The following is a 27,157-nucleotide window of genomic DNA, read 5'->3' on the forward strand; positions in this document are numbered from 1 at the left end:
AGGAGGGGACTTGCTCCTGGCGCAAGTTTGTGCGGAAGCGCGCTGGACCTGGGCTCTGAATCCGGGGGTCCGGGGTTCTGCACCCAGGCGTCAGCTTCCTCATCCACAGAGTGGCCCCCAGAAGCCTCCAGGTGGTCGCGAGGATGCTCTAAATCCCGGGGGCTAAGGCCTAGCCCGGCGTCCAGCGCCCAGCCCGCGGGAGCTCTCGGGGATCGGAGCGCGGCCGACCTTCGCCAGCTCGTAGGCGACTGGGACTGTGGTGCCCGCAGGCTCCCGGGAGTACCTCGCAAGGCCCGCCCAGTCCTCGCCGCCCGCCCCCCCGCACCCCACGTGACTTCCCGACGGCTTCAGGGACTGCCCCCTCGGGCTAGGTTTCGTTTCCTCGGCTGCCTCGGAGTGCGGGTGCAGCAGTCGCGTCCCGACCCCTGGGAGCGCCATGGCAGAGCTGTGCCCCCTGGCCGAGGAGCTGTCGTGCTCCATCTGCCTGGAGCCCTTCAAGGAGCCGGTCACCACTCCGTGCGGCCACAACTTCTGCGGGTCGTGCCTGAGCGAGACGTGGGCAGTCCAGGGCGCGCCATACCTGTGCCCGCAGTGCCGCGCCGTCTACCAAGCGCGACCGCAGCTGCACAAGAACACGGTGCTGTGCAACGTGGTGGAGCAGTTCCTGCAGGCCGACCTGGCCCGGGAGCCACCCACCGACGGCTGGACGCCGCCCGCCCGCGCCTCTGCACCCAGCCCGGGTGCCCAGGTGGCCTGCGACCACTGCCTGAAGGAGGCCGCCGTGAAGACGTGCTTGGTGTGCATGGCCTCCTTCTGTCAGGAGCACCTGCAGCCGCACTTCGACAGCCCCGCCTTCCAGGACCACCCGCTGCAGTCGCCCGTTCCCGACCTATTGCGCCGCAAATGTTCCCAGCACAACCGGCTGCGGGAATTTTTCTGCCCCGAGCACAGCGAGTGCATCTGCCACATCTGCCTGGTGGAGCATAAGGCCTGCTCTCCCGCGTCCCTGAGCCAGGCCAGCGCCGACCTGGAGGTAGGGAATGGCCCGGGAGGGTGCAGAGGGCAGCCTGGCCTGCTGGGTGGTGCAGAGCGGCCACCGGGGGCCTCTCTGCCACACTCTGGACGCCCTGGGGAGATGGGCCTGAATTCGAGGCCGGGGCATCTGCAATGTCAGAGTAGAAAGGGGCTGGGAGATTATATAGTCCCTTCCCATCATCCATGAAGACAGGTTAGGTTGCTTGCCATAAGCCTGTCATTGTCTGATGGTGTTTATTTTTATTTTTTTGAGACAGGGTCTCGTCCCTCTCACCCAAGCTGGAGTGCAGTGGCAGAATCACAGCTCACTGCAGCCTCGACTTCCCGGGCTTAAGGGATCCTCCTACCTCAGCCTCAAGAGTAGCTGGGACCACAGGCTTGCTAATTTTTTGTAGAGATGAGGTTTCGCCATGTTGCCCAGGCTGATCTCGAATTCCTGAGCTCAAGCGATCTGTCCACCTCGACCTCCTAAAGTGCTAGGCTTAAAGGCATGCGCCACTGCGCCCCACCATCTGATGGTGTTTAGTAGAGGGTTTTGAATGTCGACTATGAACGTTGGAGGTTACCTCTGTTCCCTCACGAAGTCCTGGTGGCACCCAGGAGGTGGATATGATTTAGTTTCATTTTACTGTTGAGGATACTGAGGTCCAGAGAAATGAACTTAGCCTGACCTAATGCAGTAAATGGCCATGCAGGCATTGCGACCCGGGTTAGTTCGATTTCATAGTTTGCATTTCTCCCCATGGACCAGCCTCGTATCCAGGTCCGTAGAGTCTGGAACACCAAACAGTCCAGGAAGCCTGAGGTCATGTAAGCAAAAGCCTTTGGTGGGCCGGAGAGTCCCTGTGATCAGGAAGGGTTGTTATTAGAGGCCTAAGAGGGAGGGTGGGCAGAGTCCCAGTAATCACTGGATCAGAGCCACAGGGAGAGCCAACACTCTTGCACCATAGTGTCCTCCGTCCTGGCCGTGTGACTTTGAGCATGGGGTTTTGCCCCTGGACCTGGGTCCTCACCAGTATAGTGAGGCTGTGGGACTAGGTGGATTCCTAAGGGCCTTTCAGGTCTGCAGTGTTTTTAGGTGGTTTGGGGATCATACCTTCTCCTTGTGGACTCAAAGCAGAGGCGGAAATCAGACCACCTTTTGTTACATCAGCCTAAGATCCAAAGCATGGCCTGATTTCATTTCATTCTCATAGCACCTTCAGGAAGAACAAGACCCGTCTTCGTGTTGTCAAATGAGACAGTAGCCTGAGCAAGGTCAGAGCTGGGGGTCTGCATCCAGCTTTGTGTAGCATATACACAAAGCTTTTTTTTTCTTTTCTTGGCTTTTTTTTTCTTTTCTTTTAGAGACAGGGTCTTCCTATGTTGCCTAGGCTGTTCTTGAACTTCCGGCCTCAAGGGATCCTCCCATCTCAGCCTCCTGAGTAGCTGGGACTACAGGTGTGCCACCATGCCTGGCTATAAACTTGGCTTTTTTTTTCTTCTTTTAGAGACAGGATCTTACTCTGTCACCCAGGCTGGAGTACAGTGGGGTGATCATAGCTCACTGTAATCTCAAACTCCTGGGCTCAGGTGATCCACTTGCCTCAGCTTCCTGAGTAGGTAGTACTACAAATGTGAGCCACCACACCTGGCTAAGTTTTAAAAAATTCTTTTGTAAAGACAGGATCTCACTATGTTGCTCAGACTGGTCTTGAACTCCTGGCCTCAATGCTTCTCCCATCTTAGCCTCCCAAGTAGCTGGAACTACAGGTGTGCTACCACGGGGCCTGGCTATAAAATCAGATTTTTTTTTTTTTTTTTTTTTGAGATGGAGTCTTGCTCTGTCACCAGGCTGGAGTGCAGTGGTGCGGTCTTGGCTCACTGCAACCTCCACCTCCCGAGTTCAAGCGATTCTTCTGCCTCAACCTCCTGAGCAGCTGGGACTACAGGCGTGTGCCACCGTGCCCAGCTAATTTTTGTATTTTTAGTAGAGACTGGGTTTCACCATATTGGCCAGGCTGGTCTCGAATTCCTGACCTTGTGATCCACCTGCCTCGGCCTCCCGAAGTGCTGGGATTACAAGCGTGAGCCACCACGCCCGGCCCATATATATATATTTTTAAATCTTTTCTTTTAGAGACAGGTTTTCACTGTCACCCAGGCTGGAGTACAGTAGCATGATCATAGCTCACTATAACCTTAAACCCTGGACTCAGGTGATCCTCCTGCCTCAGTCTCCTGAGTAGCTAGGACTACAAGCAGCACCACCACACCCAGCTAATATTTTAAAACATTTTTTGTAGAGATGGGATCTCACTGTGTTGTCCAGGCTGGTCTTGAACTCCCAACCTCAAGGGATCCTCCCACCTCAGCCTCCCAAAGTGCTGGGATTACAGGCGTGAGCCAGGAGCCTGGCCTAAACTCTGCTGTTTAATCCTAACAACAGGCCTTCCTCTGCCAACGCCTGCCCCCACTGTCCTGACTTGCTGAGTCCTATAACAGGTCTGCTTTTTGAGCCCTGCTACTACTGCTCATCACTGTTGGCAGAGCCAGTCTCAGCTGGGCAATGCCTTTAGCCTCGGGGGCTGGGTTGTCTTGGCCACTGGTATGGCCGGACTTGAGACTCTGGTGCCTCCCATGTGGAAGACCCAAGTCTCCAGTCTGTGAAGGGATCCTCAGGATTTCAAAAAGTCCTTTACCTTTGATTAGGGTATTACTGCCGCTACCAAAGTTTTTGGGTCACTTTCCTTTGGTCTGGAGTCGTGTGGGCACCATTCATGATGAGGGTACTGCCGCATGTGTTTGAATTAATGGTGTATCAAATCTTTCAAAATATAGGGCTCAGGTTGTAGTGCTATGAGCAGCTCTTGAAAGTGAAGCAGTTGGCAGCCTTGGGGTGTTCTGAGGTCTCTTCCTGCTCTGAGGCCAGCAAGGCCGGATGTATGTAGGCCTGGTCTTTGGCCCACACCTTATCTTGGCCACTGTTAGAGGCCAGGTCGAAGGGCAGTGCCACAGAGGTCAAGTTTGAAACATCATGAGCAGCTTGGGCTTTTCGGATTGAGTTAGTGTGGCCTTGGTGCCTGCCTCCAACCCCTACATGTGACTGTCACTGGGTTGTTCAAATCCAGATTCAAGATCAGGTTCTGCCCAGAATATCTTGGGTGGAGTTGAAGAGTCTGGGAAGTGGAAGAGAGGGCCAGAGTATGTTGAGCCTGCTAGTTACCGGAAGGAAATGGTTTTTTTCTAGAAATCACCAGCGTGCTCAGTTTGGGCATGTGTCTATGATTTTAATATCAGGATCTTAGCTGTGCCAGTTACTAGTAGTGTAGCTGGGGCAAGTCACTTAATTGTTCTGTGCCTCAGTGTCCTTGTCTGTAAAGGCTGGGTAATTCCTACCTCACAGTGTTGTTCTTAGCTTTAAGTAAGTTAATACAGGTAAAGCACTAGAACAGTGCCTGGCATACAGTAAGTGCATAATAAATACTAGCTGCTGCTGTTACAGTGGTGGTGATTTTCCTTCCCATTTCTGTGCCCCAGTATTTCGTCTGAGCAGGGAGGTAGGAGACTCAGATATTGATTATGAAAATTAATTGAAATCAGATGAGGATATTAGCTTCCTTCATATACAGTTTGCCTTTGTTTCTGGAGGTGGCTAGGACTGAGCAGATTTGCAGCTGGGCTTCAGCCCCTGTGAGCTGCTTCATCTTTTTTTTTTTTTTTTTGAGACAGGGTCTCACTTTGTCACCAGGCTGGAGTGCAGTGATGCCATCTTGGCTCACTGCAGGCTCAACCTCCCAGATTCAAGTGATCCTCCTGCCTCAGCCCCCTAAGTAGCTGGGACTACAGATGTGCACCACCACACCTGGCTAATTTTTGTATTTTTAGTAGAGACAGGGTTTTGCCATGTTGCCCAAGTTGGCCTCGAACTCCTGAGCGCAAACGATCCACTTGCCTGGGCCTCCTAAAGTGCTAGGATTACAGGCATGAGCCACTGCGCCTGGCTGGCTGATTCGTCTTATTCCCAGACCTTGGTGGTCCCAGTCTGCAGTGAGCCTTGGACTCTGATTTCTGTCTCCCTGCCCTGGGAGGCTGACAAAGGCTCCCAGCCTTGTTCTGGGATTGGCAGATGCCTCTGGAGAGAACATCCTAGATATCAGGTTTATCTCTCTGGGTCCCCTTCCCCCTTCTCCTGGACCTTGACTTCTTAATCCTCTGCTTGATTGGCTCTCCAGCATCTTTTAGCAGATATCCCCGCTGCCCCATTATTTGGACTGCTTTCCTGGCTGTTTGCAGTGGGAGGATTGGTCTGAGTGGCCCCACCTGCCATTACCGAAGCAGCTGTCCCAGCTCATTCTGTTCCTGTGTGAGCTTGGCCACCTTTCTGTCCTCCTTGCTTGAGTTTCATTGGCTGTAAAATGGGTAATTAGAGAAAAACTCATAATAATATAAGCTGACATTTAGTATGTTTTTCCTAAGATCCAGGCATTGGGCTGAGTACTTACATTGTTTCAATTAATCCTCCCAATAGCCCTATGAGCTGGGGACAGTTGTATCTATTTTGTGTCCAAGAAAACTGAGGTGAAGGACACAGTTGCACAGCTGGGAGTTGGGACTGGAACCCTGGTCTGTACTGTCCTCTGAAAAGGATGAAGGGAGGTAGTAAGTATTAGAATGCTTCAAAAAGCTCCAAGCAGTCGAGACTCAGGTGACAGGACTTGGGGTGGCAAGACTTGGGTGGAGTGGAAGAGGAAGGAATCTATCCTGTGGGATAGATCCAGGGATGGCTTCTGGTGGGGCTGAGCTGAAGAGGTGCATTCTCAACCTCATTTGTTTTCCCTGCAGGCCACCCTGAGGCACAAACTAACTGTCATGTACAGTCAGATCAACGGGGCGTCGAGAGCACTGGATGATGTGAGAAACAGGCAGCAGGATGTGCGGGTGAGTGGCAGGGCTCTCCAAGGCCAGCCCTGCCCTGTGGCTTCGCTCGGCCTCCACGCGGGACAGGTGTGGCTCTGACCATGACAAGGCTGGTGTTGGGTGCACTCACAGTGTCAGGATGAAACATCAACCTTGCAAAGCATGCAGACAGCTGTGTGTCTGAGAGATATCCTTTGCAAACCCAAACCAAAAATTACCTATAAGCCCAACTGTGGGGGAAATCATTATAAATTAGGGTTAAAAAGTAGTAATTCAGAAAAATGGTTATGATATAAAGTGGGAGAAAAAGAGGAAGCAAAAGTATATACCTCCTAGGGTTGCATCTATTTACAAAAAAGAAGTATATTAGTTTCATAGGGCTACTGTGACAAATTGCCACGAACTTGGTGGCTTACAACAACAGAAATGTATTCTGGCAGAGTTCTGGAGGCCAGAAGTCCAAAATCAAGATATTGGCGTGGCCACACTCCCGAAGTCTCTAGGGGGGAACCCTTCTTTGCTTCTTACAGTTTCTGGTGGCTCAGGCATTCTTTGGCTTTTGACTGCATCACTCTGATCTCTGCCTCTGTCTTCACATACCTGTCTCTTCTTCCCTTAGTGTCTTCCATCTCCAATAAGAACCCTTGTCATTGGATTTAGGGAGCACCTAGGTAATCTACGATGATCGAATCTCAAGATCTTTAATTGCATCTGCAAAGACCTCTTTCCTAAGTAAGATTACAGTCACAGGTTCTGGTATATGGACATGTCTTTTGGGGGCCCAGCATTCAACCCATTACAGAGAGCATGGAAAGAAACTGAAAGGGAATGTTATAGAAGGATCATAGTGGAAGGGTTGGAGTGGTAAATTAGGAATGGTTTTGTTCCCCCTGTTTTTCAGACTTTCAATACGTTTAAGTTGCTTTTAAATGGAAAGATCAGATTTTTACCCTTTTTCAGAACTGCAGCACCAGTTTTATTGCAGCAGTTATGGTTTAATTAGATGAGATCTAGGTTAGAATACCAGCTCTGTCACATACTGGTTTATGTCGCTTTGGTCATGTTGACAGACCTTTGAACCTTCATTTCCCAATTTGCACAATGGAATCACAAGTTCTTTCTGAAGATGACTGTGAGATAAATGAAAGAATGCACATGAAAGTACCTGTATTTGTTAGAGGGCAGGCTATACTGCTGTAACAAAGATACACCAGAATTCAGAGGCTTAAATATGATCAAAGTTTATTTTACCAACTGACAGTCCAAACCCACACATGAGTAACCCAGACTAAGGGTTCATGTGATTATTCAGGGATTAAGGGTTCTCCCTTCTTATTACCCTACTATTCCACAAGGTATTGTCCCAACCTCTTTGGTTGAAGCTGGGTTACCATTACATCTTTGTTCTAGCCTGTGAGAAAAGGGACAAAGAGGAAGTGGAGGACAACAAGCAATTTTCCCTTACACAAGTGACACAGTGTTGCACATATCACTCCTGGGCATGGGTCACTGGAAGGAGTTTTGTCACATCACCTAGTCTAGCTGCAGGGGAGGCTGGGAAATGCAGTCTGAGCAGCCACATGCCCAGATGAAACTCCAGGGATGTTCTCTTACCAAAAGGAAAAAAGGGAAAATGAACACTGGGGGACACTTGTAGTCACATTAGAAGTTGCACAGTGAAAGATTGGCAAAGAAGGCTGGGCGCAATGGCTCATGCCTGTAATCCCAGCACTTTGGGAGGCCGAGGCACATGGATCACCTGAGGTCAGGGGTTCAAGACCGGCCTGGCCAACATGGCGAAACCCCATCTCTACTAAAAATACAAAAAATTAGCTGGGCATGGTGGTGCATGCCTATAGTTCCAGCTACTTGGGAGGCTGAGGCAGGATAATTACTTGAACGCGGGAGGCAGAAATTGCAGTGAGCCGAGGTCACGTCATTGCACTCCAGCCTGGGTGACAAGAGTTAAACTTCGTCTCAAAAAAAAAAAAAAAAAAAAAAAAAAAATTGGCGAAGAAATACTTGAATTCCTCTCTTCCAGTCTACTGTCCTCCTTGTGTGTTTTTCTCTTTGTTATGTTTGATTCTGAGCTATTGTCTTAGTCCATTTTCTGCTGCTATAACGGAATACCAGAGACTGGGTATTTGCAAAGAAGAGAAGTTTATTTGGCTCAAAGTTCTGGAGGCTGAGAGGTCCAAGAGCATGCTTCCGGCATCTGGTGAGGATCATCCATAGTGGAAGGATGGAAGGCGGGAGAGCGGGACAGGAAAAAGGAGGTCAAACCCCTGTGATAAGAATATGAATCCATTCATGAGGGCAGAGCCCTCGTGATCTAATCACCTCAGTGGTAATTAAATCTCAGCATGAGCTTGGGAGGAGACATTCAAACCATAGCAGCTATTGAGGCTACCCAAGATGTGAAACAAAATTGCAGCTACTAAAGTAGTGCTGTCCAGCAGAAATACAGTAGGAGTGCAGATGTCATTTTAAGTTAATTTGAATAGTACATGAGATTTATTGTATTTTATTTGTCTATCTTTTTTAGAGACAGGTCTCCCTCTATCACCCAGACTGGAGTGCAGTGGAACAATCATAGCTCACTGCAGCTTTGAACTCCTGGGCTCAAGTAATCCTCCTGACTCAGCCTACCCCCCTTCAACCCCCCCTATCCAGGAATACGGTCCATCTAATTTTCTTTTTTATTTTTGTAGAGAAATGGTCTCTCTATGTTGCCCAGGCTGGTCTTGAACTCCTGGCCTCAAGCGATCGTCCTGCCTCGGTCTCCCAAGGTGCTGGGATTATGAGCATGAATCACTGCACTTGCCTGAGATTTATTTTAACATTAGAGTTTATTTAATTTGGTATATCTTAAATATTATTCTTTCAACATATCATCAATTTAAAAGTTTTAAGATATTTTACGTTCCTTTTTTTGGTGTGAAACCCTTGAAAGCCAGTATGTATTTTACACTCATGGCAAGTCTCACTTTGGACTAGCCACATTTCAAGTGCTCAATAGCCACATGTAGCAAGTGGCTATGTTATTGGAAAGTACAGTTCTAGAGCATAATATTCTCTAGAAATTTTCCAGAGCTGCATCCTGACTTTTTGTTTTGTTTTATTTTATTTTATTTTTTTTGAGATAGCGTCTCACTGTGTCTCCCAGGCTGGAGTGCAGTGGCACGATCTTGGCTCACTGTAACCTCTGCCTCCTGGGTTCAAGCGATTCTCCTCCCTCAGCCTCCCGAGTAGCTGGGACTACAGGTGCGTGCCGCCACAACCAGCTAATTTTTGTATTTTTAGTAGAGACGGGGTTTCACCATGTTGGCCAGAATGGTCTTGATCTCTTGCTGACTTTTATTTTTAAAAATTGCCCATGAACCGCCTTTAGCTTAAGCAATAAAATATCATCGACGCAGCCCCTCCCATCTGTTTCTCCCTTATTCTATCCCCTTTCCTCTCTTCCAGAAGTAACCACTCTCCTGAATTTATTTATTCATTCCCACGCATTTCTTTGTGCATATAGCCATTCTGTTTGTTTCTAAGCTTTATTGAAAGAACATCATATGGTGGATCTTCTTCTGCAAGTTGTTTTTCTCTCATGGAGATTTATCCAGGCATAGCTCCAGTTATTAATTTTCATAACTGTTTAATATTCCATCCTATAAATAGCTCCCAGTCTTTGCATCAAGTCATCTTCTGATGGATGTTCAGGTTGATTCCAGGTTTTTGCTACTTCAGACAATGCTGCCTGTGAACATTCTTATGTGTGTCTCAGGGGCAGGTGGCTGCGATTTTTTGTAGCACATATTCCTAGGACTGGAGTTGCTGAGTCATAGCCTATGAGCACCTCCAAATTTATTAGATATTGCCAAGTTGCTCCCCACAGTGGTTTGTTCTCCCACAAAGTACAGGTAAGAGTTCCTGGAACTCCACATCTCACCCACGCTTAGGGCTGCAGCCTTAGCATTTTTGCCCCTTTGACGAGCGTCCTCTTACCTTGGCCCTCTCAGATGACTGCAAACAGAAAGGTGGAGGAGCTACGACAAGAATACACGGAAATGAAGGCTCTCTTGGACGCCTCAGAGACCACCTCAACAAGGAAGATAAAGGAAGAGGAGAAGAGGGTCAACAGCAAGTTTGACACCATTTATCAGATTCTCCTCAAGAAGAAGAGTGAGATCCAGACCCTGAAGGATGAGATTGAACAGAGCCTGACCAAGAGGGATGAGTTTGAATTTCTGGAGGTGGGTCGCCATGAGGCATTGTTGAATGTTTTTTTTTTTTTTTTTTTTTTTGCCTGATGTCATGCTGTTGATGATAGGGCCCTCAAGGGGCTGGGGACTAGAAGAGGTCACTGGAAGCATCCCTGAGACACATGCTGTATTAGTTTTCTGAGCTGGGCAACAACTTACCACAAATGTAGGGGCTTCAAAAAACACATATTTATTCTCTCAGAGTTTCTCTGGCTCAGGAATCTGGACATGGCTTTATGGGTGGCCTGTATAGGGTCTCACCAGGCTACAGTCTGCGAGGGATGGCCAGGCTGTTTCCTTTGATGCTCAGGGTTGTCTTCCAAGCTCATGTGGTTGTTGGTAGAATTTAGATCCTTATGGTTGTAGGACTGATGCCCCCCACAATTTCCTGCTGGTTGTGTCTCAGATTGATAGCTGACTTCTTCAAGGCCAGCATGAGAATTTCTCCTCCAGAAAGATGCAATCCCTCTTTTAAGGGCTTTTACCTGATTAAGTCAGGCCCACCCCAGATAATTGCCCTTTTGATGAACTCAAAATCAATTGATTTGAGATGCTGATTACACCAGCAATATTCCACCCCATTTGCCATATAACATAACCTAATCACAGGAGTGACATCCTATTTCATTCACCGTCTTGCCCATACTGAAGGGGAGGGCATTGTTTAGGGTATGTACATCATTCGGGGTCGGGGGCTTGAGGGCCATCTTAGAATGTTGCCTACCACACACACTCCACCTCTTCCTCCCATCCTTCCTCCAGCAGCTCCTGGAAGTGTGTGTTAGTAGTCCCTTTTGCATTGCTATAAAGGAGTACCTAAGACTGAGTTATTTATTTACTTTCTTTATTTATTTTGAGTTGGAGTTTCGCTCTTGTCACTCAGGCTGGACTGCAGTGGTGTGATCTTGGCTCACTGAAACCTCTGCCCCCAGGTTCAAGCGATTCTCCTACCTCAGCCTCCCGAGTAGCTGGGATTACAGGTACATGCCACCATGCCCAGCTAATTTTGTATTTTTAGTAGAGACAGGGTTTCATCATGTTGGCCAGGCTGATCTCGAACTCCTGACCTCAGGTGATCCACCTGCCTTGGCCTCCCAAAGTGCTGAGATTACAGGTGTGAGCCACTGCACCCAACCAGACTGAGTAATTTATAAAGAAAAGAGGTTTATTTGGCTCACAGTTCTACAGGTTGTACAAGCATGGCACCAGCATCTGTTTGGCTTTTAGTGAGGCCTTTGGTGAGGAAGGAAGCTTTTACTCATGGCAGAAGGTGAAGCTGGGAGCAGGCCTGTCACAGGGTTAGAGAGGGAGCAAGAGACAGAGGAGGAAGTGCCAGCCTCCATTAAACAACCAGTTTGTGCAAGAACTCACCTGTTACTGCAGGGAGGGCACCGAGCCACGCATGGGGAATCCACCCCCATGACCCGAACACCTCCCACCTGCCCCACCTCCAGCATTGGGAATCACATTCCAACATGAGATTTGGAGGGGACAAACATCCAGACTGTATCAAAGTATCTTTCTAAAGCATGGGCCCCCTGCTGTTTCTGGCCTCATGTCCCTTAGCACGGCCTGCAGGGTCCTAGGTGACTGAGCCCTGCCTGTGCCAGCAGCCTCATCTCTTATCACCCATCCCTGGCTCATGCCCTATGCACTCACTGTTCCCCAGACACAGTGGGTGTGGGTGGGATGCCATGCTGGGCATTCTTGCCTAGTGAGTCGTATCCTTCCAGGGCCTTGGATCCCATTGCCACGCCATATCGGTGTTCCCGGGCATGCCACACTGCTTCTACAGTAGCATTGGGTGATGTTGTTTCAGACATGCATTTTTTCATGGCTGTTTTGACTGTAAGCCCATCTCTTATTACCCTCATTCATCCTCCTGCCAATCTGATCAGCACATAGCAGAGTGCTTGGCATATAGTGGTGTGCCCCACTGATTGAGTGACCTGCAGCTATACCTGAAAGGCCCAGATTCCTTGTTCAGATCAGGGGGTGGGAGAGACAGTGCAGGAGTAAATGGGAACCTTGTCTCTGTGCACTGAGGCCTGATGCGTGCCTAGTCTGGATGGCGTTAAGTTTCATCCCAAGTGTTCATTCCTGTCTGTTGGAGCAGCTGCCCTGAGCTCTTGAAGGATCTGTGTGCACATCTAGGCTTCTTGATACTGTACAACCCTATTTTTCTCAAAGTTTGGGAATTCCAGGAAGACCCTCCCTTCCCATAAGATATTCCCTGGCTGGAATCCACATCCCTGGAGATGTCCCTGTCTGTTACCAGAATGTGTGATTAGAGCTGTTCCCCTAGGATTGGGGTGGTCCTGAGTTTCCTGTGCTTTTCCACCCTTAGCTGGAAAAGTGGAAAGAACATTGTCCTGGGGGATCAGAAGACCTCAGTCTCAGCTGTGTCTGTGCCCCTAGCTGGTGGAGTTCCTGCCATGTCTAGACCTCAGTTTCCCCATCTGTAAGATGAATGACCTCTGGGGTCCCTTCCAGCTCCAGATTACTGTGTCTTCAAGTGTCATTTAAACTCCTGGTGACCTCTGGCCTGTAATTTGAGAAGGCCAATTGGACTTAGCACTCATGGGCATAGGGGAGAGCCTCCTGGGGTTGGTGAGGACTGAGCCCAGGTCCCTGTTTCACCAGAGCTGCCTGCACTAACCCCCTGGCATGTTCCAGAAAGCATCAAAACTGCGAGGAATCTCATCAAAGCCGGTCTACATCCCCGAGGTGGAACTGAACCACAAGCTGATAAAAGGCATCTGCCAGAGCACCATAGACCTCAAAAACGAGCTGAAGCAGTGCATCGGGCAGCTCCAGGAGCCCACCCCCAGTTCAGGTGACCTTAGCAGCCCCCTATGCTGCCCTTTGTGGAGCCCTGCAACCCGATGGGTCCCCTCAATGTTTTGGGATGGGAGATTGGGGTGTGATCCCGAGCACTGGGGCCTGAGTTTCAGGGCTCCTGAAACATCCGCCCTCTGTCTGGAGGCTGGTGGGAGTCTGCTTCATCCTGACATTTTAGGATCTTTCCTAAAGCATTTTTGGGGACTTGATGTTAATGCTTGGACTTTCTGGACAGATAGGCTCTTTTGGCCTGTGATCTTGAGGCCAACTTAGATGGGTTTTGAATGGGCTAGGGCTTGTTATTCTGTTTGGTGGGGGAATGGCTCGTTTGGGGGAGAAATCTAGAATTCCTCTTTGTCACCCCCTTTTCATCACCCCATATCCAATCCATTGCCAAATTTCACTTCTTTCAATCTCCTTACTCAGTCTGCTGATCCTAGCACTGCTTGCCTGTTCTCCATTGCCATCACCTGTTGCCCCGTGACTGTAGCAGCTTCCTAAACCTTCTGCATCTGCCGCTGGAGCCAGAGAGGGATTTTCATGATGCAGAGCTCATGTCCTGGGACCTATTCTGCTTTGCCCGCTCACTAGGCTTCCCATTACTCCCTGATGCAGATCAAGCCCTTGACCCTGGTCTAGATGCCAGGTCAAGCCCTGATGGTCTCTCTCCAGCCCCAAGGTGCCCCCACTCTCCTCTGGTGCATCTCTCTGCATTCAGTTCCTCAAATATGCAAAACTTCCTGCTACAGGGCCTTTGTGTTTGCTCTTCCCCACTCTCCAGAAGGCTTGAACTCCACCGTCTTCCCTAATTAACTCCTCTTACCCTTCAAAGATCACCAAAACATTACATTTATAGCCAGCCTCCCCTGCCACTGCTCCCACTCCTCGGACTGGGCCCAGGGTCCTTGTCATCCTCTTGGGACTCTTGCATGGGTAGTATCGCACTCTTCCTCGGGATCCCCGTATATCTCCCTCGTTAGGTTGTGATCTCTATGAGGTCAGGGGCTGTGGCTTATTTATTTATTTATTCAGGGATCTTGCTCTGTTGCCCAAGCTGGAATGCAATGGCGTGATTATAGTTCACCGTAACCTCAAACTCCTGGGATTAAGCGATCCTTCTGCCTCAGCCTCCCGACTAGCTAGGACTAGAGATACACACCATCATGCCCGGCTAATTAAAAAAAATTTTTTTTTTTTTTGAGACAGAGTCTCGCTCTGTCACCCAGGCTGGAGTGCAATGGCACAATCTCTGCTCACTGCAACCTCTGCCACCCAGGTTCAAGCATTTCTCCTGCCTCAGCCTCCTGAGTAGCTGGGATTACAGGCATGTGCCACCACACCTGGCTAATTTTTGTATTTTTAATAGAGACATGGTTTCACTATTTTGGTCAGGCTGGTCTTGAACTCTCAACCTCAAGTAATCTGCCTGCCTCAGCCTCCCAAAATGCTGGGATTACAGGCGTGAGCCACCGGGCCCAGCCTAAAAAATTTTTTTTGTAGAGCCAGGGTCTCGCTAAGTTGTCCAGACTGATCTTGAGCTCCTGGCTTCAAGTGATCCTTCTGCCTTGGCCTCCCAAATCATTGGGATTACGGGCTTGAGCCACTGTGCCTGGCCTGTCTGATTTTTCTTCAACGCTATTTCCCTAGTGCCTAGCACAGAGCCTGGCCCATAGTAGATCTCTGTTATGCAGTCCAGGATTGGGCGTGAATCTCAGCTTGGCCTGCCGAGTGTCCTTGCAGGGCTTCTGAAATCGGTGGCGGTGCAGCCCCATTGTGGAAGTGCTGCGTGGGGGCAAAGCTGTAGGTGGCTGGTATGTGGGAGGAGGGGAGAGAAAGAACAGTGGGAAAAGAACAAGTGTTGACCCAGCCTCCGCTGCACGACCTTGATCTCATTCAGGAGTCACATCAACCATGAGCAAGGTGAAGTCATCCCCATTGTGTGCTCGAAGAAACCAAAGCTCAGAGAAGTCTCAGAGGCCACAGAGCTGGGTGCTGGTGGAAAAAAGACTTGACCCTCGCTACATTTTAAAAAGTCAGAGAAAAGAGGGAACACACCAAACTGGTTCTTAGATCACCTTGTTTGTAGCTCTTGTAAACAATGGGATGGGGAAGGTCGGAGGAAATGGCTGTCTGTGTAAACCCTCTGCCTGCCCACCGACCCATGGCAAAGCTGGTTTCTAGGGTCAGTGAGAGGAGCCGCACACACTGAGCCCTTCTTCTCTGACACAGGTGACCCTGGAGAGCATGACCCAGCGTCCACACACAAATCCACACGCCCCGTGAAGAAGGTCTCCAGTAAGTAGCCCCACCCCTGTCTCCATGGCAACAGCATGGCTGTGGCCTCCCTGGGCTCTGGCCAAGTCACTTCCGGCCCATCCCGAGTCACTGTGGGGCCTGGACCTCAGTGGGAAAGAAGTTGGCGGCAGTCCCCACTGCGGGGGGGCTGTAGGGCTGTGGCAGAAGCTCCCCTGTCCATCAGCGTTGCATGTTTGGGCTGCCTGGAATAGCAAGATGCCTGAGGCCGGCTTGTTTTGAGAAATATTTACTATACCCAAGGCCTTGGGCAGAGCCTTGGGCGAGGAGACTGATGGCGGTCCGGGAAGGGCGGAGGCTAAACCTCCTTGGCATCTCAGCAGTGTTCAGCCTCTGGGTTGTAATGGGCTTCTGCTATTACCATGTTTCTCAACCTTTTTTTTTTTTGGTTTCTCACTATTACCCTCCTCCTGCTTCATCCCCAGAACCATTTGAGAAAATTGTTTTCCTAATTACAACCCATGAAATTTTAATACCACCCATCTACTGCATAACTGTTTATGTTCTGTGCTTTTACACATAAAAAGAGTAATCTTTTTTATTCCCTCTCCCCCAAGGATCCATTTTTGCCCTCCTAGGGGTTCTATCCCCCTCATTGGGCAGGCACCTGCCATTGACATGGGGGTTGAGGAGAAGAATGGTCCTGTTTTGCAAATGTGGACAATAGCGATATCGAGGCCACAGGATGATTCTGAGTGATGAGGGGACACTGATTGCGAGAGCTCTTTATGAGCCATATACCACTGAGATGTCCATATACCACTGAGATGTCCATATACCGCTGACATGTCCATATACCGCTGACATGTCCATATACCGCTGACATGTTCGTATATTGCTGACATGTCCGTATACCGCTGACATGCCCATATACTGCTGACATGTTCATATACCACTGACATGTCCATATACCACGGAAATGTTAGCTGTCATTGCTTCCCTGAAAAGTCGGTGTGAACCCAGGAGGGCTGGCTGCACACTGCTGGTGTTGGGGGGATGAGAGAGCTAGGGCTTGCTCTTTGTTGTTGTTGTTGCTTGTGCTTAGTGTTTAGGTCACCTGTAGCAGGCAGAGTGTGGTATCGGTCCCCGAATGGAACAGAGTCAGGGCTGGGATGGCTGGTGCAGATGGAGGAGGGAGGCCTTAGCTGGGCCAGAAAACTTCGAAGGGTACTTTGTGTGAAAAGGGAAGTGAAAGAGCAAGTGGAAAAGTACTGTTGACCTGTGTCCTTCCCCAGTCACCTTCCTCTGAAAGCTCCTCCCTTGGTATGAATGAGGTGGGGATGCCAGCCAGCAGGCAGGTGTGTTCCCCGGTGAGGTGAGGTCCTCCTGTCACAGCAGAATGACACCCTGGAGAATAAAGTTCAGGAATGAATCGAGGCTCCTCTAGGCTGAAATGGGGAAATAGGGGAGGGGGGACGGACTAGTCCCAGAGCAGAGAGATGTCTAAGGGTAGGTGATGAGGGAGGTGCCTGTGCCCTAGACTGATGTCACAGCCTGGGCCTCCCAAGATGCTGGTCCACAGGGAGTGGGTGGGAAAGTGGCAGAAGGGGAGGAAATGGGACAGAGAGTGAGCGACTGCGAGTGATGTGACTTCGAAGTAGGAGAAGCGGTAGCAAGGGGGCTTTGTGGTGTGACGGAGGTCTGGGGGAGGTAGAGAGTAATAGGAGAGAGCGGGGCTTATCTGTAATGTCAGGTGTCCTGCAGGTGGGCAGGGATATGATTTCAAAAACGCCCCTTTTTGTTCCAGTGTTGTGGAAGGTGGCAAAGAAGGAAGCTGCGATCTTCTAGCCCACTTGAGTGGACTTTGGACTCACCTGGAGGGCTTATACACCACAGATTGCTGGGTCTCACCCCCAGCCTTTATGATTCAGTGGCTCTGGTTTGGGGTCCAAGAATTTGCATTTACTATTTTTTAAGAGACAGAGTCTCACTCTTTTGCCTAGGCTGGAGTGCAGTGGTGTGAACAGAACTCATTGCAGCCTCGAACTCCTGGGCTCAAGTGATCCTCCTGCCTTAGCCTCTTGAGTAGTTAGGACTGTAGGCATGTGCCACCAAGCCAGGCTAATTAAAACAATTTTTTTTTTTTTTGTAGAGACAGGATATTGATATGTTGTCCAGGCTTATCTTGAACTCCTGGCCTCAAGCAATCCTCCTACCTCAGCCTCCCAAATTGCTGGGATTACAGGAGTAAGCTACAGTGCCTGACCAATAATTTGCATTTCTTAGGGGTTCTCTGGTGATGCCACTGCAGCTGGCTTGGGCACCAGACTTTGAGAACGACTATTTTAGCCAAACTCAGTTCCTGTAGGTAGACACTCCAGATATTTTTAAAAGACTTGGCAAGTATTTTTTTTTTTTTTTTTTTTTGAGACAGGGTCTCATTTTGTTGCCGAGGCTGGAGTGCAGTGGCAAGAACACAGCTCACTGCAGCCTTATCCTCCTGGGCTCAAGCAATTCTTCTGCCTCAGCTCCCAAGTAGCTGGGACTACAGATGTGTGCCACTAGGCCTGGCTAGTTTTTTTTTTTTTTTTTTTTTGGTAATTTTGTAGAGATGGGGTTTACCCATGTTGCCCATGCTAGTTTCTAACGCTTGAGATCAAGTGATTCCTGCACCTCAGCCTCCCAAAGTGCTGGGATTCCAGGCGTGAGCCACCGTGCGCCCAGCCCTTGGCAAGCATTTTTTTTTTTTTTTCTGATTCCCTATTTGGTTTTTGTGTTTTTTCCTTTATGGAAATATAATTTACCTGCAGTAAATCTGTTTTTTCCCTGCAGTAAATCTTAAATGTGCAGTTAGATCTATTTTGACAAATGCATACATGTGTTACCATTGTCCAAATCAAGATAAAGAATTTCCCTTTCTCCAGAAAATTCCTTCATGCTCCTTATTAGTCAGTCCCTGCCCCTACGACCGCTCATGCTGGTTTCTATCACTATAGATTCATTTTGCCTGCTGACTCCTTCTGTTTTTCAAATTAGAACATCCTTTTATTTGTCTGGGTCAAATTCATGCACATGAATGTTATTATTTTGAAAATGTCATTGTGTTGTGCCTTAAAAGATCTTAATTCTGAAAACTTTCTTTTGCAGAAGAGGAAAAGAAATCCAAGAAACCTCGTAAGTTATGCATTTCTGCAACTGTTCGTTTCTTGAGACTGCCCGAGCACAGAACTAAATGCTGGTAGTGAGAGTTGACCTCTCTCATCAGGGTTCTGTGATGGGTTCTATATGATTCCATTCTGTAATGGCAGCAGGCCTGAGGCTGGAGGGGAGGACAAGCATAAATGAGATGAATAAGGTGACTTTAGCCTTGTCTGTTGTCCCCTGTGTTGCCCTGCTGTTCAGGCGTGTGTTTGTAGAAGTGGCTCTTAATCAGTGTGGAAGGAAGTAGAGGCCATCCCGTTGCTCTGTATCATGTTTCCCTTTCCTTACCCCCAGCCCCTGTCCCTGCCTCACTCATCAAGCTTCCCACATTTGGAGCCCCGGAACATTTAGTGGATTCAAAACAAGCTGGCGCAGAGGGTAAGTTATCATGGGCAAGGGGCTTTGGGGTGTCCACTCTGAGTTTGTTCTGCAAATCACTCTCTGTTTCCTCTCCCAGCTGCAGCCAAAGCCACCAGCTTGCATCCGAACCCAGCATCTCTCAAGGCCAAGGTGCTGGAGACCTTCCTGGCCAAGTCCAGACCGGAGCTCCTGGAGTGTGAGTAGCTTCGGGGCTGGTGCGCAGTTCCTCTGGTTCTGTCTCTCCTGCGCTGCTCTGTGCAGCTCTCTGTGATGCCAGCTGGCCGGCTATATCAGCCACTCCCCTTCACTTGTCCTTTACTTTGTTGCTCCCTTATTTTCTCCCAGTCATCAGTGCCTTTCTTTACTTTTCCTAACCAGCTCAGATTTCACAATTGGTCCTTTGACTCTCCCTCTTGCCGTCTAGTCTGGCCCAATTGAGCTCACCTTTCTCTGTGGGTCGGTGCCTACATGTCCTCTGCAGAGAAGGCAGGGCGATTGCGGTCACCGGCCTTCACCCGGCGTCCCGTTGCCGGCACGCCTGCCCTGCATCTCCTGTCTCCTCCCCACCACTCTCCAGAGCCACCATTCCCAAGACTTCCCACTGGCCATAGCTCCATCCTTCTCCCTGTCCCGCCCACCTTCTGCTTCACGGAAAAGATAGACACTGTAAAAGGGGCTCCCCCTGCTCTGTTATTGTCATCGCATCTGCATCTACTGTACCCCCTTCCTCGCCTCCTGGCCCTGGGCTCTGGAGTCTGCTCCCCACACGCTCTCTGGAATCTTCTGCTCTCTCTTAGGCCTTTCCATTCCCATCTCTTCACCCTCAGCATCTCTACCTAGGCTTGCCTATCCGTAGCACGTTTACATCTCTCCAAATCACAAAAAGAAACCCAGCAAAACTGTCTCAGCTGCAGCTCTGTTTCCTGCCTCCCTTTCACCCGAATGCTTGTTAAAAATGCAAATTACTAGCTGGGTATGGTGGCTCATGCCTGGAATCCCAGCACTTTGGGAGCCCGAGGCGGGTGGATCACCTGAGGTCAGGAGTTCAAGACCAGCCTGGCCAACATGGCAAAACCCCATCTCTACTAAAAATACAAAAAATTAGCCGGGCATGGTGGCACATGCCTATAATCCCAGCTACTTGGGAGGCTGAGGCACGAGAATCACTTGAACTTGGGAGGTGGAGGTTGCAGTGAGCCGAGATTGTGCCACTACACTCCAGTGTGGGCAACAGAGTGAGACTCTGTCTTAAAAACAAACAAACACAAACAAACAAAAAACCCCAAAAAACAAATTCCTGGGCCCTGTTCTAGCCCTACAAGATCAGACTCAGGCAAGCACGGAAAGCTGTTTGTTTAGCTCATTTCCTCCATGATCCTTTTGAGGACAGTTGGGGAAAAGCAGCTCTGCAGATTTTCTACATTGGTGGCTCTCAACTATCTGCGTGTTGGAATCCTGGGGAGCTTTTTAAAATCCCCGATGCCCAGGCTGTCCCCCAGACTGGTTCATTCAGAATCTTGGTGTTTGGCTGCCCAGGGTTGCAATGTGGGGCCGAGGTGGGAGCCTGAAGTCTAATCCTCGTGCTACTGCATTCTGACCTCTGTCCTGCCCTTGACCCAGGCAGCTCTGAGGTCATCAGTGTCCTCCGTGTCACAAAATCCAAGGGACGCCTTTCAGCTTTTATTTAGCTTCACCTGTCAGTGGCATTCCTCCTCCTTCTGACACTCTCTCCCCTTGCTTCTTGAGCCGCTATACCCGCCTGGGTTTCCACCCACCCCTCCTTTGCAAGCTCGTCCAACCTGGAAGTGGGTGGAGTTCCATTGTCAAGGCCAGGCCTAGGGCCCTCCCACTTTCTGTCTTCTTGCTTCCTTTGCACCTCCGTGCAACACTCCAGGCAGCACCTGCCAGTGGTACCCACTTCCATGTGGTGGCCAAAGACAATCACTGAAAAATACAGCCTTTCCTTTATCATAAGCAGCTGTGGCAGGCTTGGTGGGGATCTGTGGGTCCCTTGCTTTTTCAGGGCTGGCCTTCTTGTAGCCCTCCACTGTCCCTGCCCTCCATGAGAGGCCCAGACCAGCCCTGGGCTGCAGCTAACTCTTGCCCAAGCTGCTAGCGGCGGTGCTGAGCCACGTGTTTCAGGAGCTGCTGTGCACTCTGTGGCAGCCGCATAAACAGGGAAAGTAAAGTTCTATCAACTTAGGGCCTTTTCCATCCCCAGCTTATTCATTTTGCCTGGGGGGAAACTCGGACTCCAGTGAAAAGTGTCATGCCCCGAGCCACCTAGCAAGTGAGCAGGGACAAAAGAGACTAGGGTGAAAGCCCAAGTCTCTTGGTTCCCAAGTTCCCAAGCTAGGGTTTGTCCCTGTCTGCCTTGCTGCCCCATAAGGTGTCTCCCATGGGTCCAGGATCGCTTGTGAGGGCGGAGGCAGAGGAGATTGAGTATGGGGACGACACTAAGGGGAGCTTAATCCTCAGATGTCCTGGAACTGCTTGTAAATGGCAGGAAAGGTGGGGAGGGCATGCTAGTGTCACACAAAGATGTAGTCAGGCCATGTCTGTGCATACAGACCTCGCTTGGCTCCCTGCTGCCCAGCAGTTAAAGTCTAGACTCCTAAGCCCTTCCCTTTCTAGCCCCAACATGTTTCCCTTCTCCTGCTGCATCTGTGTTCCCAGCCACCCAGCTTCCCTGATCCCGGCACATGCCAACCCTCTTGGCACTCCATGGCTTCACCCTCACTGTTCCCTCTGTCTGGAACAGCTTTTCTCTCTCTGTTCTCCTCTGTCTAGTTCTCGTCTTCTGTTACTTGGCTCCAATTCCAGCCTGCCAGTGAAATGTTCCCCAACTGTAGCATCAGTTGCCTTGTCTCTGTGTCCCTACAGTGTGTGCCTACCCTTTTGGCAGAGTGTGAGTCTCATGGTGTCGTTACTGATGCACTTGCCTTGCTTGCTGGAGTGTGAACTCCATGAGGCCAGGCACCTTGTCTCTCTGGTTCATGGTTGTGCATCTTGTGCCAGAATCTGGTGTCAGTCAGGTGCCTGGTAAATGGTTTTGGATGGATGAATGGACAGACATATGGATGACTGATAGATGATAGATGGCTGGCTGGCTGGACAGAATGGATGGATGAATGGATGGATAGATGAGCTGATGAATAATGGATGGGTGGATAGATGAGTGGATGGATAAATGGACAGATGGATAGATGAGTGGATAGATTAATGAATGAATGAATGGATAAATGGAAAGGCAGAAGGATGGATAGATAAGTGGATAGATGGATGAATGGAAGAATGGATAGATAGGTAGATAGATGGGTATATGGATACATGGGTAGATGGATAGATGGATGGATGGATACATGGATGGATTGATGGATACATGGATAGACAGATAGATGGATGAATAGACAGACAGATGGATAGATGAGTGGATAGACGGACCAATGGGTAGATGGGTGCATGGATGGATAAAACTAGTGAATAAATAGTACCACTTTGGCAAAGGTCTAACAGAGCACTTTGGGCCCCTTGTAATTAATTCGTTGGGGTGATGTTTTCTCAGATTACGTTAAAGTCATCCTGGACTACAACACCGCCCACAACAAAGTGGCTCTGTCAGAGTGCTATACAGTAGCTTCTGTGGCTGAGATGCCTCAGAACTACCGGCCGCATCCCCAGAGGTTCACATACTGCTCTCAGGTGCTGGGCCTGCACTGCTACAAGAAGGGGATCCACTACTGGGAGGTGGAGCTGCAGAAGAACAACTTCTGTGGGATAGGCATCTGCTATGGAAGCATGAACCGGCAGGGCCCAGAGAGCAGGCTCGGCCGCAACAGCGCCTCCTGGTGCGTGGAGTGGTTCAACACCAAGATCTCTGCCTGGCACAATAACGTGGAGAAAACCCTGCCCTCCACCAAGGCCACGCGGGTGGGCGTGCTTCTCAACTGTGACCACGGCTTTGTCATCTTCTTCGCTGTTGCTGACAAGGTCCACCTGATGTATAAGTTCAGGGTGGACTTTACTGAGGCTTTGTACCCGGCTTTCTGGGTATTTTCTGCTGGTGCCACACTCTCCATCTGCTCCCCCAAGTAGGCAGGCTGTAGACACTTGGGCTGACTGCCTGCAGAAGTCCCAAGACCCTAGTGAAAATACAGCAGGCAGAACTCTCCTTGGATAATTCCCCAAGAGGTCCCAAGGATTGGGAGCATGGGAGGGGAGCTGGCGGGAGGGTGGGAGGTGGGATTTAGCCAGGAAAGGGGTGACAGTGATTGTGTTGTGGGCGAGGAGGCGTTTCCACCCCCTGGTGTCTATCAGGGCAGTGTGACCTACTCCCCATTGTTCTGGAAATCTCCAGGCTGCTGGGCAGCTGGGCAGAGCTCTGGGGAGTGAAGTCATGAGTGCCCGATTCCTCTTAGAGAAAATCCATAGCTACTGTAGGTTCTGTCTTGGGCCACTTGGATCTGAAGGCTGCCCCTTTGCTCTCTGGGGTAGCCTTCAGATCTTGGTGTTTTGATTACTCACTATAGATGTTTTTAAAATTACAAAGTCATTGAATTTCAATATTACATAACCTCCATTACCTGCATGTTGGTGCTTGATCTCCTGGTTATTATCTGTGCTTGAGGAAACACCCACAGCAGTGTCTACCCAGAACAGTTTCCTAAAGAGGCATGCCCTCTTCCTCCACTGGAAAATAGTGCGTTCCCTTCCTACCCTGCACACCCATCGCCCCCACACTGATGGTTTCCAAACAGGAAACTTTTCAGCTAAGGCTTCAAACCATGATTGGAATGAGCCTGTGTTGGATTTGTGATTCAGGGTCAAGGTGACCCTGATCCAGTTTGGGTGGAAATCCTTCCTAAGTATCATAAGAAGCATCTTGGCAGAGATGCTTTGGTGGCAGCCATGAGCTTTGTTGGAGGCCTTGCTTCCCATAGCCTTGGCTGTGGGGCAAGGAACTCTGCCAGGCGAGGGGGACGCTGCCCTGGGTCAACAGAAGCCTGGTGGGTTTGCTCGTATTAGAGTGTCCTGCCTTCTTACTGACAACTCTCCTTGGTGATAGCCTCTCTCCCCTGGATTGTGACATATGGAATGACAGTGCAGGTACCACTGAGGCTAGCACAGTCAAGCTGCCAGCTAAGCTGGATCCCTAAAGCCTGCTATCATGCAGACAGGCTATGCGGCTGCCTCAGGGACCACACTAGACCACTTGCTGGGGTATCAACCTACCACCAGAAGGGTCTTTTAGCAAACCTCACGGGGAACAGGAACATTCCTGTTCATCCCTGGCCACAGGCTGCAGACCCAGCACTGGCCCTTGTGTGAGTCAGAGCCTGGGGCTGGCCCTAGCCCCTTCTACTGCCTTCCTCGTTTGAGCCAATTATATAAGCTCACATTGATCAGGGAGGGAGGGAAAGAGCTAAAGAGGGTCACACAAGTGGCTATTTTCCCTGCAGTGTTTCTGTGGGGTGAAAATAACCCAGTCCACTAAGGGGCGGGAGTGAATGGATTGCTGGATTTTCCCCAAGCTCCTTATAGCCTGATGTTGTCAGGATGTGAGTATGAGGAATTTAGCCTCTTATAGTGAAATGAGTCCAACTCTGGGCTTTGCTTAGAGGAGAGCTCCGGTCAGGCTTCTTATAATATGAAAAGAAGTCACCATTTGGGAAGTAAAGACCCCAGACCTTTTCATATGGATATTAGAGAATGTAATGCATCTCAGGTCTCGTGCTGGAACTCTAGGGCACTCTAGGCAGGCTCAGAACACTTGATATTCCTGACAGGTACACACCTGACATGCAGGTACATACCTGATCGGTGTCATCTCCTAACAAGGATTTTCAGTTCCTCGGGAGAGCAATAATCTTTGTAGGAAAGACATCCCTGCAATAGGTGATATGTGGTCCTTAGAAGTTTTCTTCCTTTACTACTTGGAAGGAAAGTTCTTTGGTTATTCTTCTCTGCTTTTGAAGATGATCAAAAGCATCTTCATTGATTTTCTGAAATGAAAGCCTTGTCTGAAACCAATTAATACTTGGGAAACAGCTGGGCTTGGAGGAGTAGGATGCCAGAGATAAATCTATGGCTCCTGCTCTGGCTCTCTTCTGCAGAAATGAGGGCAACAGTGAGGCCACTTCCTTGGCAAATGTGCAGCTCAGGATAGAGAATCAGGAGACCCTCTCTTTAAAAGAGAGGCAAGTAGGTAACCAAAGCCAAGCTCTGTGCAAGGTGCTTTGGAGTTGTAAATTGAGGAGTGCATCTTTGCTGTCTTGAACCATTCTGTTTGCAATGGTGAGACCTTACATAACCTAGCCTTGCAGGGCCGCCACACAACCCTGGAGTCCTAGAGTTGGAGGAACCTTTGTATCCATCTGACTTCTCATTTTGTGGAATATGATGAGAAAGTAGAGGATCGCTGTGTTCACCACTCTTGCTGTTCCATTAGGGAGGAGATGCCTGCTAGCATGTGTGAGGGGAACACTGATACACTGGGAAGTATCGGAAATTCCCAGAAACACAAACATAAAATAACTATCCTAGACCCAGGTACTGGGGACTGTCTCAGTCAGTGTGGCATGATAAATAAAAGGTTAGGATCAAGTCTTTGTATTTTTCAAGATGTGGTAGCTGATTATTCCTGTTTTAAGTCCTCTGAAATTGATCTGCAATCAATAATACTAATATGTTATCTTTTACCATATTCTGCCTCTCACTATTGATTTTAATTAGTTAGGAGTATTTGAACTGTTATTTCTTGAGCTTAATATTTTTTTAGAGTTAACTCTTTAAGGAGATAATCATGGCTGTAGACAAGGCCAGGGCTGGCTGACGTGCCTTAGAAGCTTTGAATGCAATAAAGCAGTGTTTGGCGTTCTCCTGCATTGTAGTGCGGGTAGAAAATGCTATTTGTTCATCATACTGTTGTCAACAGATGAGCCGCCCACTACAGACAGCTACTGCCCAGGGACCTGTGCAGGCCCCACCCAGGGGTTCCCAAGGGTTGAGATTTCTGCAGACCTATAGCCAGCACACTTAGTCCTGCCCTAGATAGAGTTACTCTTCGGGAAGCTTTTGATAAGAAATTCTCAGACTGATAGCATGTCTGTCTGGGCTTTGCTGCAGGACAGTCTAACTGTGGGGGCTAGGGGAAAGCGGGGGAGTATCGATCAAAGAGTAAGCCACACACGGATAATCAGTTACTAGGGATGGAGGTGTGAGGGCTCATTATATTATTCATTTTACTGTTGTATATGTTTGAAAATGTCTATAATAAAAAGCTTTAAAAAAAAGAAACAAAAATATTTCAGGCCAGCAATGGGCCCTTCGTGTTCAGTGGATTTTATCCTTGTTTCAAGTGGGGTAGGAGTTCCAGGAGGTGTGGATTGGAGGTTGTCTAAAGAATTCGACTGGCCTTTGTCTTTGCTTCCTGGGAGGGAGACTTTCAGTCCTTGACATTTCCAGGGTAATAGGAGTGTCTTTGTTATTTGTGAGGCCGTGGGATCACACCTGAGCTTATGCTAAAAGGTGGGATGACTCAGAGCTGGGGCTGGTCACCAGAAAGACTGACCATGTGATTAGAGGGTTGAGGCTTTGAGTCAGCTTGACCTATGGGGCGGGGGACTGGAGGCTGAGTTTAATCATCTGGCCAGTGCTTTAATCAGTACATCATGAAACCCTAATAAAAACTCTGGACGCTAAAGCTCAGCATAGCTTCCTGGTTGGTGAAGCTGTGGCTATGCCAGCAGGGCAGTGTGTCCTAATTCCACGAAGAGGGGACATGGGAGTGCTGTGCTTGAGACCCTTCCAGACCTTTCCCTGTGTCTTCCTTGGCTTGTGGAGCTGATTTGTATCCTTTATAATAAAACTAATCATAAGTATAGTCCTGAGTTTTGTGATTTTTAGTGAATCATTGAACCTGAGGAAGGTCATGGTATCCTCCTGGGATTGCAGCCAGTTGGTCACAAGTGCCGGTGGCCTGGGATCCCCATGTGGGGCTGGTGTCTGAAGTGAGGGCAGCCCCGTTGGGGACTATGTCCCTTCACTGGTGGCATCTGATCCAACTCTGCTGGTCGTTGTTAGAATTGTGGTGCAGTACACCAGGTGGTGTCAGAACAGAGGTGGTGGGATCTGCACACCTTGAGTAAGCCCTTCTCGACCAGCCTGTTGGAACAAAACACACTGCTCTTCACGGGAGCCTCCCGAGTTTCTTCTCACCTGTGTGAAGTCCCCTTGGTTTACTGTCCTGAGTTTTGTTCTCTCTCATCCCCAACCCCTCTTGTAGTTTTTTCTTCCTCACTGTCACTGTAACC

The 27,157-nt window shown here is 49.4% G+C and overlaps 1 protein-coding gene across 1 annotated transcript; it reads left to right on the plus strand.

Annotated features, from left to right (window-relative positions):
* On the plus strand, positions 1–26,727 carry TRIM25 (tripartite motif containing 25). The gene is made up of 9 exons (XM_002827352.6): positions 1–1,033; positions 5,860–5,955; positions 9,948–10,181; positions 12,867–13,026; positions 15,261–15,326; positions 18,432–18,458; positions 18,780–18,863; positions 18,943–19,041; positions 22,411–26,727. Exons 1-9 carry the CDS (start codon positions 437–439, stop codon positions 22,938–22,940), a joined length of 1,893 nt encoding a protein of 630 aa, XP_002827398.4. The 5' UTR covers positions 1–436; the 3' UTR covers positions 22,941–26,727.
* The last annotated feature ends 430 nt before the right edge of the window (positions 26,728–27,157 follow it).

This window comes from Pongo abelii, chromosome 19 (genome assembly GCF_028885655.2).
Source record: "Pongo abelii isolate AG06213 chromosome 19, NHGRI_mPonAbe1-v2.0_pri, whole genome shotgun sequence".
NCBI lineage: Eukaryota > Metazoa > Chordata > Mammalia > Primates > Hominidae > Pongo > Pongo abelii.

Bases quoted from the DNA above. Each gene is read 5' to 3' on its own strand.
- TRIM25 (XM_002827352.6), top strand. From the start codon at position 437: ATGGCAGAGCTGTGCCCCCTGGCCGAGGAGCTGTCGTGCTCCATCTGC. The intron at 10,182-12,866 runs GTGGGTCGCCAT...GGCATGTTCCAG, and splicing joins ATGAGTTTGAATTTCTGGAG to AAAGCATCAAAACTGCGAGG. The intron at 18,864-18,942 runs GTAAGTTATCAT...TTCCTCTCCCAG, and splicing joins AAAACAAGCTGGCGCAGAGG to CTGCAGCCAAAGCCACCAGC.